Source organism: Emys orbicularis, chromosome 9 (genome assembly GCF_028017835.1).
Source record: "Emys orbicularis isolate rEmyOrb1 chromosome 9, rEmyOrb1.hap1, whole genome shotgun sequence".
Taxonomy (NCBI): domain Eukaryota; kingdom Metazoa; phylum Chordata; order Testudines; family Emydidae; genus Emys; species Emys orbicularis.
In genome coordinates, this window is record NC_088691.1 from 28,150,598 (window position 1) to 28,164,009 (window position 13,412).

General features: G+C 41.2%; 1 protein-coding gene across 1 annotated transcript in view; it reads left to right on the forward strand.

Annotated features, from left to right (window-relative positions):
• Positions 1–13,412, forward strand: part of LOC135883706 (sodium/hydrogen exchanger 2-like) — a 52,294-nt gene that overhangs the window by 16,409 nt on the left and 22,473 nt on the right. Inside the window, exons 5-6 of the mRNA XM_065410942.1 lie at positions 3,256–3,452; positions 10,556–10,645. Coding sequence (XP_065267014.1) covers positions 3,256–3,452; positions 10,556–10,645 — 287 coding nt within the window. The remainder of the gene's footprint in view (positions 1–3,255; positions 3,453–10,555; positions 10,646–13,412) is intronic.

Below are 13,412 nucleotides of genomic sequence, written 5' to 3' on the forward strand. Positions count from 1 at the left end.
GATACTGGGATTTAATCCTGGAGCCCGTAGCTACGTGCAGTCTCTTTTCTTTTCTAGGGATGCCTTTTATAACTTAATCTTAAATTAATGTCCAAAGTTGTCACAAGCATAGTACATTTTTGAGAAGAAAGGTGGCACCTAGAATTTGTGAAAGCTGCTTCATGGGGTGTCTGTTTACAAACCACTAAAGCAACCAGAAAGACCTTTGTGGTTAAAACTTGTCCTGAAGTTTAATAGGCTCATTAAACAAATTACTTAAATTGGATTCTCAGTGATTAACAACAAGACATGGCAGGATGTGCTTTATTGGCTATTAACACATGACTAGATTTGCTGTTAATAACTGAGTGCCATAAATGTACCTGGAAGCACATTTATTGGTCAATTATGCACACCCTTGAGTGTTTTACTATGAGAAAATTGTTTCCTTTGTTTAAAATGTTCGTTTTCAATGAAATGAAAAAAGCATTCTGAATTATTTGGACTCCCCTTGTTTGAAAATAGCTCATGGCAGGAGGGTAACAAACAATGTCAGTAACAATCATTAAAGCACCTAACAAACTGCCCTGGTGTTCCAAGAATAGGCAGTAAACCTCAAATTCTCTATTTACTTATCACATTACCGGAAAGGGTTTAATATTGTAAACAGAAAGAGCAAAGAAGAGATGACATCAAAATCAGCCCTGGAATAATTAGGGGCAATTCCCATTGACTTCAAAGGGTGCTAGGCCACATTCATCCAGGGCTGAATTTCATTCAACATTTTGGTCTCTGGCTCACCTATTTACAATATTTAGGGTATGTCTGCACTTGGAGCTCAAGGAGACATACTCACACTAGCTCTCATCAAGCTAGCATGCTAAAAATAGTAGTGTAGTCATGGTAACTCGGGCAGGGGCTCGGGCTAGCACCCCCGAGTGCATACTCATGGGGGCCTGGTGGGTTTGTACTCAGGATGGTGAGCCCCTCCTGCTACTTACCACTACTCATGCGTCCTTTATTTTCTGTAAGAACCTTTGTTGCTGTTTTTTCTTGCAACCTGAGGACCCTAAACCTGAGAATAAAGCTCTTGTGAAAAGGTCTTTGTGGCGAGAAGTTTTTGATGTTATTGGAGCAGCTGGGTCCTTTCCACCAGGTTCCAGGACCTCATCCCACTAGTGGAGCCACTCTGATTCTTTCGCTTATGCTGCACTAAATCAGGAATAACTCTATTGAAGCCAGCTGAGTGGAGTCACACTGGCATAAGTTGGAGGAGGTCTGAAAAGTGCAGAAAAATGAAGCAATTGAGTGGGTGACAGCAGGCCCCAGGACACCAATATTTTGCCATTCTTTAAACAAGTTAGAATTTTCTGCTATCTGTTTGTTATGGTGCTTCTCCAAAAGGAGAAATATTTTGGCCCAAATAGTTAATCATATGCTACATCTTCAACCGAACAGATCCTGAGTTAATTTAAGGGACATAAATGATAATTGACTATATGGATGGAAAATGTATTTATTACTAACCACTCCTACTTAAAGATGGCACTTGAAATTAATTTGAGTGTGAATTACTGGCTGTGTTTGGCTCTGGTCTAGTTGTGAAATATGTTTCTACGTAGCATTTTTTCAAACTAAAAGTGTTATTGTCAGTTAGATAGAACGTTGAAAATGAAAACTGGAGTTCTTGTCATCATCTGCTCCTCTTGGCCTTAATTCCCGGGCGCTCCTGGAGCTGGGAATACATCATTGCCACAGTTCCCGTTAATCATGTTCGCTATTACTGAATATTCCAAGATTTCTTGCCTTCTCCAAATTGTTCCACTGTATGATAGAAATTGGTTATTCCTAGTTATTAGAAGTGTGTGGGGAGGTGTTTGTATAGTGTTGTTTTTAAAGTTTATTTCCCAACAAATGAGGTGGATAATGTCTTTAAAACATTTTTTAAAAAAAGCTGTAGTGATGTGAGGGGGCAAGGGAGAGAATTCATGACCCTCTTATGTCATCAATTCTCAAACTAGCCATTAATCTTAAAGATTAATCTTCAAGAAATGAAATGTCCAGGGTCTCCGTTATTATTGCTTAATTATAGTCACTGTTTCAGAGTTTGAGGGCCTGATTCTAATCTCATCTGTACAGGTTCCATTGGTGTAAATGGAGTAAGGCCTGATTTACACAGGTGTTAATGAGGTCAGAATCAGGCCCTAGAAGTTTAGAGCCACGTACATGTTTCTTTCTCAGTTTCTGTAACAGGGATATTGTCAGATTAATAGACCCACAGTGTGACCTACTGCAACTTTTTGCTTCTGTTTAATTGCAAATGATTATCAATTGCATCAATTGCTGTGGCACCTTTCATAAACTTAAAGTTCACACAGTATTAATCTCTATGAATTAGAGACTTCCAAATACACAAGCTTAATGCAATTACAAAACATAAAATATTTTGTGTGCCCTGGCTGTTGCTTAAAACCAAATGCAGTTCAAAAGGTAACCTGTAACTAAATTATTAAAATAAACCAAATTGCCAGTTTGCCCTTGAGAGAGTATTTATCACCCAGAAAATCCAATAATTAATTACCAATTAGAATGAATCAACTACTGTTTAAGTCAATTCCCAGGGTCGGTTCCCATATTATTATACTAATGAATATGAATTCTTGGACCTGTGCATTACTGTTAATATGAAACAAAGAGTGACTTTTAAAATATTTTTTTAAACTGCCGTCAAAACAAATACATTAATACACTGTATTGTATTATAATAGCTTTATTTATTAAATACTCAGTTAATACTTAGCACTTATTCACTAACCTAATTTGTATATTTTAGGAACATCTCAGTGATGGCTATGTACATAAACTAAAACTCTGGGTCAAACCTCATTCTTGTTCTAAAAGGAACCCCAGTTTCAAGAATAGATCTTGACGACACACAAGGTTGATAGTATCCAACATGGGATATTACCAAAAGATCAGTCTAACGTCTTATAGGTCTTACGAGACCTACCAAACTGTGGCCATTCAACACTATTTCCTGTCTCCTCCAAGTTAGACATAACTGGGTCTGGATTCTTAGCTATTCTGGGGCTAGTACCAGACAGATAGAAACCCAGTGGATCTGGCCAGTGGAGGAGTGTAGTATATTACCAAAGTCTTCCCTGCCCTGTTCCTACTGATGTGTAATTTGTTCACAGTGTAATAGCCACTTATTTTAATGCTGAGTAAGTTCTCTTCTTGCTTGCTAATTTCCCATCTTCTTTCCTACTTTAATAGGGGTTCTTGTATTGACTTTCTTCGTGAACAGATTACATGTGAACACTGTTACCAGCAAGGATCAGTTTATTATAGCATATGGGGGTCTTAGAGGCGCCATCTGTTTCTCTCTGGTTTTCTTGCTCCCTGACTTCCCTAGAAAGAAGCTCTTCATTGCAGCCACAACTGTACTTATTCTCTTCACTGTGTTTGTACAGGTAAGGATACTATCCATATGGTAGAACGCCTACATCAGTCCAATTATTACATAGTGCATGACAGTGTTTTTGTTTCAGATACATGGCTGATGCTGACACTCTTTAGATTTAGTGTGGACTCTAATTGGACAAAAGAATTGAACATAAAGCTATCAGACCTTTCCTTGTATCAGGCGTGCAGAGGTTAGAATTCTTATTGAACGAGGCAGGAGTTGGGAGAATGTGTCTTATATTTGTGTGGTTGACAACAGTCGCTGAGTAACACTGTTAGGCCTTGTCTACGTGAGTCTTTTCCATGTTGACAAACCCCATCTTTGCACTGGTGTAGCTCTACCAGGGATAATAATGGTGAAAAGGTTAGTAGGAAAAAGCTAATGTAGATATCCCTTTAAAGCAAGGCCCTTAGGTATTTTACCAAGAGCAGAATGAGCACCAAAGTAAAATACACTCTAGGATTTGATACCCGATTAAGGAGAAAAACAGGTGTTATGTTGGGTATTGTCACAGGGCTGCCATCTCAGAGCACCCTCTCCTGGCATGGGATGACCCTGCAGGACCTTTTATCTCAATTTCCCCTTCTCAGGGCTCCTCAAGAATACTTCTCCAACACACTCTGGACTATGAGATGGGTTAATTTATTAATATCAAATCACAAAATAAACATCAATGCCATAACTCAAAAGGTTCTGGCTTCATTGTCTTTGGTGACCTGAGGCTCTTTGTCAGTCTCAGTTGTGCTTTAGGCTGGAGGGCTCTCATGCTTGCCCCCCGGAGTCCCCCACTAGAGTTCAAAAGCTCAAATGAAGCAGTAACACAAACACCGCCCATCCAACCTGAGCTTAATAAAAGCCTCACGTTCCTCCTGGGCTTTTCCCAGTTCCCTGCTTGTTGTACAGGACAGGGGCCACGGGGGCACTCCCCAGTGCTCCCTCTTGCTCCAGCGGCTCCTTCTCCAATTCCCCAGGCCACCCAGCTAGTGGCCTGTCTCCCTATTCTCATGGAGTGCCTGCAGAGCTTTCTGCTCTCTGCATTCATTCTCTGAGGCAGTGAAAGCCCCACATCTGCTCTCTCTGCCCTGACTCACCCAGATTCCCCTACCCTAGGGCCCAGGTGCCCTCTCCTAAGCCCTCTGAGCATCAGCTGACCGTCACAAGTGCACCAGCCTCTTCCCTCTTAAAAGGCCAATGCTGTCCAGTGACAGGCATACTTGGATTTTGTAGTAATATGGAACTTTAGTTAAACGGTCCTCCAGACGAGGTCAATTCTCACTACACCAGGGGAGAGAGCAAAGAAATGGAAGCATTCTAAACCCACTTAACACTAAGAGCAAGATTTTTAAAAGTAACTAGTGATTTTGAACATCTCAGTTTTTGGCATGAGACAACTTAAAGGGGCCTGATTTTGAGTGTGTGGTACCGATTTTGAGAGGCTCAATATCTTCTGAAAATCAGGTCTCTTTATGATGCACACAACAACTGGGGTAATCAGAATCAGTAGTCACTGGAAAATCTTGGCGTTAGTATATATGTCAGAGATAGCTTCACATACATACAAAAGGCAGGTGTTAGCACTTTATGATGTTTCATTGAAAGAAGGCCCTGCCCTTGTGATAGCTTTAAATTGCCATATTGTCTAGCATTGAAAAAAGGATCGGGGTGTGTGACTAGTTACATAAGTAACATAAATCATAAACAATCAAAATAATGGTTCATTACAGTGCACTTCATGGAAAGAGTGGATTTTTAAGGAGTTTATTATTCCTCAAGAATAATATGACAAATAAGATGATACCACTCATGTTAGCCAAATGCTCTTGTCTTACAGCCCAAGGTGGCTCAAATATATTAGCTTGCTAGTAAGATAAAAAGATAGAAACTTCACCAACCAAACAGAGTTTGGAAGCATTCTAACTTTATCTAGATGTTTTGTAATGATAAGAAATGGAATTATGAAAAAGAATCCAGTGAGCTAACTGCACAATCTCTGCTGTCTCACAAATGATGTAATTTTTCATAGATGCTTCTGATTAAGGTTCAAAATTTGTTTCCATGTGTATTTAAAGTGAGGTAAATTAGAGAATCTGCCACTAGTTGCCATGCACTGAAGTTAGTCCTGCTCCTGTTCCTGCAAATCTGCGGATATCTACTTTATATCTGTGAATATCCCGCATTCGTGGACCATGTTTGTGGATCACGGAGGGTTGCAGATCCAAATTTTATATTTAGAGCTCTGCAAATCTGTGGATATCCCCTTTATGATGTGGATGTGGATATCCGCAGACCATGTTTGCGGATTGCGGATTGGATGTGGATACAAATTTTGTATCCAGGCAGTGCTCTACCTATTTAAATCAATGGAGGTTTCGTTATAGACTGCAAGAGAATGGGGATCAGGTCCCTTGAATTTTAAGAGTAATTAAATGGCCCTTCTGTTAAACAGGGGTGCTGGAACAATTTGTATAGTGGGAGTGCTGAGAGCCATTGAACCAAACTGTAAAGCCTGTATATAATGAAAATCACTTCAAGACCGGGGGTGTGGCAGCACTCCCCACATCCCAAGTTCCAGCACCTATTCTGTTAAATGATCTAATTTTACATTGGGATTCTAATGGCAATCTTTTTTAAAACGTTAGTTTCAAAATACTTCTATCTATATGCAAAAACAACGATGAGTCCTTGTGGCACCTTAGAGACTAACAAATTTATTAGTCTCCTTGTTGTTTTTGCTGATACAGACTAACACGGCTACCACTCTGAATTCTATCTATATGAAATTTCTTGCTTATATGTTTCTGTTTCACTATATGTTGTTCTCTCTGGTTTACAATGTCCAACTTTTAGTTAAAATGATTCCTAATTCCCCTTTCTTATATGTAAATGAAGGTCAAAGATTTCCCATCATTTTAGTCTATGCTAATACTGAAGGTTATTAAGACCTACTTTGATTGTGGGATCCGTTTATAACTTGTGTGCTTCCCTTTAAGGAAAAATGCACATCGAGAACATCTCTTGGCATTCAAGTGCCATCTAGTGGTTAAAATATTCCTAGACACTTTTAGTTTGCTAAAGATTTTGGCCCCGATTCTCTGCTGCCCTGCACCCTGTGTTATCATCAAAGCTGCAGCAGCAGTGACTCCATGATTGCAGCAAGGTTCCTGATTAAAGCCCAGATTTCATACCTCCCTAAAATGCACTTGCACAGTTAGTTCATCTTGAAAACTGGTATGTCAGGTCAGGGCCCAAGGTGAGTTTGTGGTGGAAATTTGGGATTATCTGGTCAAGGAACTCCCAAAACTGTCCTATTTTTAGAAGTCCAGGGTTAGGCTCAGGACCTTTATTTCTGGGTAACTGCTTGTGGGAAGCACATGATGCTGATACTCTTGCTTCCTGGAATGAACATAGCCTTATCTTCCCACCTTCCCCCATTCTATTGGAAGAGTTGGATGAGCAAAGCAGCACAGTAGATCCCAGGGCAGTTCTGCTGCATGAATCTATATGGGGGCAAGATTCAGAAGGTCAGTGAAAGGGGTGGCACCATTTAGTACAGCTCCATGGGGGCTTCTTGCACCTGTGTGCACAAGCTCCATACAGATTCACCAATCCAATGCCTGCCCTCCTCCCCCCACCCACTTCCCACCCTGTAGAAGGTTTGAAGCAGCTGTTGAGGCTTCTGAAGCCACATTTAGAGGTGCAGAGTGGCTTCACTGCTGATCCACACCGGGTGGGAGAGAATTTCTTCCACATGGACCCCGCTGAACTCTCCAGCACATTCATGCTCAGGCTGCATACGAGGTGAAGATTCACACTGGTATGTTTTACAATTGACCCCACACAGCAAAGCTTCCGTGCCTCCTCATATTTGATACGATCAATTGGGCAAAACCAGTAATGATCTTGATATGCCAATGTGACTGGGCCTGGAGTTCAGTCAGACAGGCAGCTGGATCTCTATTGTGGAGCATAATTTCCAATCCTATCCGGCAGACTGAATGGAGTGAGCGGAGGCCAGGGGGTGGGAAAAGGGGAGTTGGGTTCAGGTTGACAGGTTTTAAGATGCAAATGTGGGTCAGAAATTGAAAAGATCCGGTCACTTGGCAGGACCGCTCCTGCAGAGAGACTCGGAGTCCCTGACAAAGGTTGCTCTAAGGCAGCGGTTCCATTCCACAGAAGCTTCGTAAAATAATTCTCAGGATGGTGGAAGGGCTTTTGTGTAACCTCAGAGCTCAAATGGTGATGTCATCTCCATGCGAAAGGGTGGGACTCCCCTGTGGGTATGTGTCAATAGAATGACCCTTTGACCTTGAGTCATTCAGCAGACACTTAGTATTCATGAAGACTAGCTTGATTCAAATTCTGGGTACCTGTGGCATCATGTAGCAGAGACAGCCAAAAGAATCAGAAACATTTAAACTTTCTTAAAGAAACAACAACCTTGACATGCCCAAATGTAGAAAAAAATATAAAAATGATAGATCAGATATTAAAGACAACCTTTTAAAAACCACGGAGTGTAAATTGATCCCACACCCTATGAAGTGAAGGGGAGTGTTTCCAGTTACATCTGTGGATGAAGAGCTGGGCCTGGAGATTACTTCAGTGTCCCAGCATTCTTCATAATGCATTTCACCTTGGATGGAAGGGGGAAGAAATAAATGATTTGTTAAAAAATAACATTCATGGCGCTGTTGTTTTTAAAGCTTTTTCTTTATTGATGTACATCAGCAGCTTGTATTAACAATGGTGCAAATCCTGACCTCAGGGAGCGCTTTTGTGTGAGTAAAGACTGAGTAAAAACTTCAGGGCATAGTGTAGTTGGCCTTGATGCTGGTGCAGGGGGGTAAAGGGATGTGTAAGGAATCTTGAGGGAGCTTCTTTCTCTTGGAAAGCCCCAGCTGATTATCTGGCAATGCCTTTACTAGACCTAAAACATGATATGTAAGCAGTTAGGTGTGGCCATGCAGTATATAACCCAGTCACAATGTCTATTTTGGTCTATCTGAACCTGTGGCAAGAGTATCTTCATCATTCCTGAATTTACACAGCAGGAGTGATCAATAGTTTTGTGAAATTTGTTTGGCAATTGACAGATGCTCAGTGCTCCCAGACTGGCCTGATGGATGCCACTTGCACCATAAAGTCCTCAAAAGAGCCTTTGGTTTGTCTTGAATGCCACAAAGGAGCGTCATTGTTTTTTCTCTCAATGTCCTTTAAAAACTAAATGCCATGTTCTCCATTTATAGTTCACTCTCTCTGCCTATTCAGACCGTGACCTCCCTGGTGAAATTGCTAAGAAGGAACTGTTAAATTGTGAAGGTTTTTGTTTTGGGTTTTTTGTGTGATGTGGACACTTATCCACTAGCAACTGGATTGACACCAGTAATAAATTTCACACAGGTTATATACAGCCATCAATCAGTACTAAGGCCATGATCCAGCAAGTTTATCCATGTGGCTGCAGGAGTCTACCCCCACCCCATCTCCCCACCAGAACTCTGTTGAAGTCAATGGGGCTCTGCACAAGCACAGGGGCCTGCTCATATTAAACAACACTCAGGATCAGAGCCATAGAAATCTCTTTCTGTGTATGTGAGAAGTTGGGAGTCATGGTCACAGAACTCAGTACTGTCAGTTTAAAATGAAAACAAACCCAGCTGATTATCCAGAAAAAGACAAGAGGCCAAATTACATAGGCGCTGCTTAATTAGCAATATGTGTTATTTCTAAATTTGTAAGATTTATATTATTTACACTGAATGTTGATGAATTCTGTATTGACATTAGTGATTAAAATGACACATTAATTGTTCTTGCAATTAAAGCTGTCCTCCATGCCAACTCTTGTGACATTCAAGAGAGTCATGAGCATCAGCTACTGTATCATTTCTGCTGCAGGCATAGCATAGGAAAGTAATTTCTTAAAGTGGCAAACTTAAGAGATGTAATGGATTGTAATCACAGCAGAACTTCAGAATTTCTCATTCATGAGTTCCATGGAAAGATTTTTTTAAATGTTTCCCCCCCTCCCTCACCAGTTAGAGTCATAGATAAATCACAGATGCTGACAGTAAGACTCCTGCAAGGTGCTCAGAACTGTCATCAGTTAACAATTTTACATTTCAACTAGACCTCTTTCTACAAGACATGCTAGCGCTCAAGCAGAAGTTATAGGCTTTACAGCTGGGTGAAATTTGTCATTGGAATACTTTATTCACCAAAACAGGAAGTTTCAGGGTGACCAAAACTGTTTAATGGATTCAGGTTAAATTGGCAAATAGTTTTGACTGAATGAAAAATGAAAAAACATGTGGGTTTTTTTAAAAATCACAATGAGCTTTTTTGACATTTTTGAAATATCAGGCTTTGACTTTTCATTTGGAAATGACATTTTCGTTCTAAATTTAGCTAGATTTGTTTGATTTTTTTGCAAAGGGTTGCAAAGGGTAAAAAAAACCCACCTGAAAATGTAACACAGTAGAATGAAAAAAAAATATTTTTGGATTGAACAAAATATTTTTTGTCCTGAAATGGTTTAAAAAAAAAATCCTTAGGTGAGAAAAAAATAAAAAAATCAGTTTCAATTAGACTCCAAATGTTTGTTTTTTCCCCCCAGATTTTTTCAGTTTGGCCACCAAACTGAAAAAATCAATTAATTGTGCAGTTTTCATAGACTTGAGGCAGAAATTACTGGGTGAGGTTCTGTGACCTGTATAATGCAAGAGGTAATGCAAGTCCCTTTAGCCTTAAAATCTATGAATGTGTGAGAGGACTGGGATCGTTAACATAGCTTGTCTGTTGGTAAATAAAGTTTTTGGGTTGCAAACAGGTACAGAGTTTTTCACAGACAGTGGCTTCACATATTGAAAAGAGCAAAAAAGCTGAGGAGAGAGACTGGCCCAAAGAACTCTTCTCCCTGGAAACAAGTCAGGATTCAGTGCAGCAGGAACTGGGTTGCTATGCTAATTTTGTGTTGACATTGGTGATGCTGTTCAACAGCAAATTTTCAGCACAGGCTAAAAGATATGTAACTAGAAAACATGCTGGTCCTTTGAAAAGTTGCTGTGTTATGAAGAGAGCCTGATTTGTGTGCGTGTCATTATGCTGCAGGGAATGACCATCCGTCCTCTCGTTGACTTATTAGATGTGAAGAGGAAAAGAGAAAGTGCGCCCACGGTAGGGGAACAGATTCACATCCGGGTAAGTGGGTCAGCTCTTTATGCCTAGCCAAAGGGTGGGTATGATTACAGCATTTCAATTTGCTTTGCTAATAGGCCTGATCCTGCCAAGCAATTTGCCTGTGAAGACCCTTGAGCCCTTGCAGAGTCCTATTTAGTTCAGCGGGGCTTTCTGAATGCAGATTCCTTTTCAGGCTCTGGGTCATACGAAGGTAGTAAGCTCTGCTATTCTTATTGCAGTAGCACACAGGGACCTGATCAGGGTGCCATTGTGCTAGGTGCTGTACCTGCCCCAAAGAGTTTACAGTCTAACCTAACCCAGTCTAACCTGGTCCTTTCTGCCTGTCTGGAAGGGATCAAGGAGGCAACGGGGGAGGGTGTGTGTGGGCTTTCCTAGTTGGGGGAATGACCCGGCATTGGTGCCCTGTGCACCAGGCACTAGCCCCAGCTCTGGACCTAGTGGTAAGAAGTTAGCATATAGGCTTAGCTGTAGTTCTGTTTTTTGTGTTTCTGTGGGGGTTCTGGCTGGCCACTAATAATCACCAAATGCTAGAAGGACACCCTCCAAAAGAAAAGAGCTGACACCAAAGGAAAACATAGCCCCAAATGTGGGCAGAGCTCTGAGTTGCGGGGGCTGGCTGGGACATGATAGCAAGTCTAGTGGCAATGTATTTGGATATATTCATATACATGGCAATTACATCTCTCAGCTTCGGTCCCTCAGCAGCAGCCTGCTCCAAAGCCCGCTGAAGTCATTGAAAAGACTCTCATTTGATTCATGCTATAGAAGTAAGAGCAATTAATCCTATACTTGGGATGAAGATACTCCTGACACAAAGAAGGGCTGCTGTGTAGTAGTTTTCCATGTCCATGTAAGTTGGCTTTAGCCCACATAAGCACAGATACCCAGCCACCCAGCCACCCACACAAACATATGCATTGGAAATGCCCACGTTACAGGCTTTGCAAACATAGGGTGGGCAGGGGCTGAGAAATCCCTTCACCTGGTTTATGCAGAACAGCTACCACGCTATTTGCTACCTTGCTTGTGTGCACAAGTGCTGCACAAATAGCCTGCAAAGAGTTGTCATGTGAGCCCCAGAGCAAGACTGGGCCCCGAAGAAGTGGTAAATTTAATTGGATGTTAATTTGTAGCTTCAAATTGCAAGGGATCATCACACTCGAAAAACCAAACATACATTGTTTCCCTAATGCAGTGGTACAGAGTTCTAAACTAATTTAATTTGGTGGATTTGGCTCACTTCCTATTTGAGGTTAAATATCAGCCATTTCTATGGGCCTTCATGTAATTGGAAAACTTTATTTAGTGTGTTTCAGCATTGGTAGAGATGATTTGGTGTAATATTAACAGTTTCTAGAATGTGAGAGGTGAAAGCACTACAATTACAAACATACCCTACCTGCGGTCACTTTTAAACAGCTACACAGGAGAGAAACAGGAGAGAAACAGGCACAGAGAGGCTAAGTGACTAGCCCATAGTCATGCAGCAGATCAGTGGCAGAGTCCTCAGTAGATCCCATATGTTTACACTCCCAGGCCAGTTCCTTTATCTACTGCCTCTAGGACAAAATGGGCTACATCCTCAGCTATGACAAATTGCAGCTCAGAGCAGCTGTAGGGAATGCGGGGAGACTATGGTGGCTTTACACTTGGCCCAATCTCAGGGCTGGTCTAAGTTCCCATGGGGTTGTTATGCCAGCTGGGGATTGCTGGAATGCAGCGTGCTTTGGACAAGCTCCCTTCCACCTCTGATATGCCCTCATTTTCAGGGGCCAGTTAGGGGTGATGTAGAGTTGGCTACACCAGCTACGCGGACAGAGGATTCCAGCTTGCCAGGGGACTGCTCAGCTGCCCATTTAGCATAGTAGAGTACCTTTGTACCACTGCAGCAGCCAGAGGGACTGCAGTGTGGGCCAGAATCTAGCGCACTGTGTCTTACATATCACAGCAAATAGGATGTTTAAACATCATTTGGAATCTAGTCAGTTTAAAAACCTGAGTCCAGGTAATACCCCTGTTTCTGAGTCTCACTGCCAATACTGATGGTATTACAAACACAAATCAAACAAATAGGGGAACTGGTATACAAGGAAAACAGCTAGTGAAATTACACAAAATACTGCCAAACTCACCCATGAAACAAAGTGGAGAGGCTTTGTTTTTTCTCTGGTCATCCGAAGTGTTGGTATTGTGGCAGTGGGATTTTTTACTAGGCAGTGTCCTTGAAGCATTTTGTCAAAGGTAAAGTATTAGTTATGAATAGAATTTTTTTATGGCAAATCATTTTTACCTGAGTACTAATTCCTAAGGAATATTTCTTTTCTCTTTTTGACAACAACAACAAATAAAATGAAAACACAGGTGTTTGCTCTGAAAGCACTTGTAGGAAACAGGCTTGGCATTCTCCCAATTAGTATGTATTATGGGGCTTTGTCTAAGGTTAATGGAACAGTTCAATAGGCTGAAGAGGCTTTTCCTATAGCAAACAGGAACCACTTCCTTCTTTTGTTAGAGCATGAATGGTAAATCATCTCTAAAGATGTGTTTATTGGGTAATGTGAGCTAAAACAGCTATGTACTAATTAAGTAGACATGGTTACAATACAGGTAGCTAGAAACCCAGAGGCACTCAGGAACCCAGAGGAAGCTTTCTTCCTTTAATTTATTTCTTCAGAGGGGATTATTGTAATGCTCCGTCTGGGATCCTTTTTACCATTTTGACTGAAAGACACAATTTAGGATTTTTTAAACTAAATATTTGCGGTGT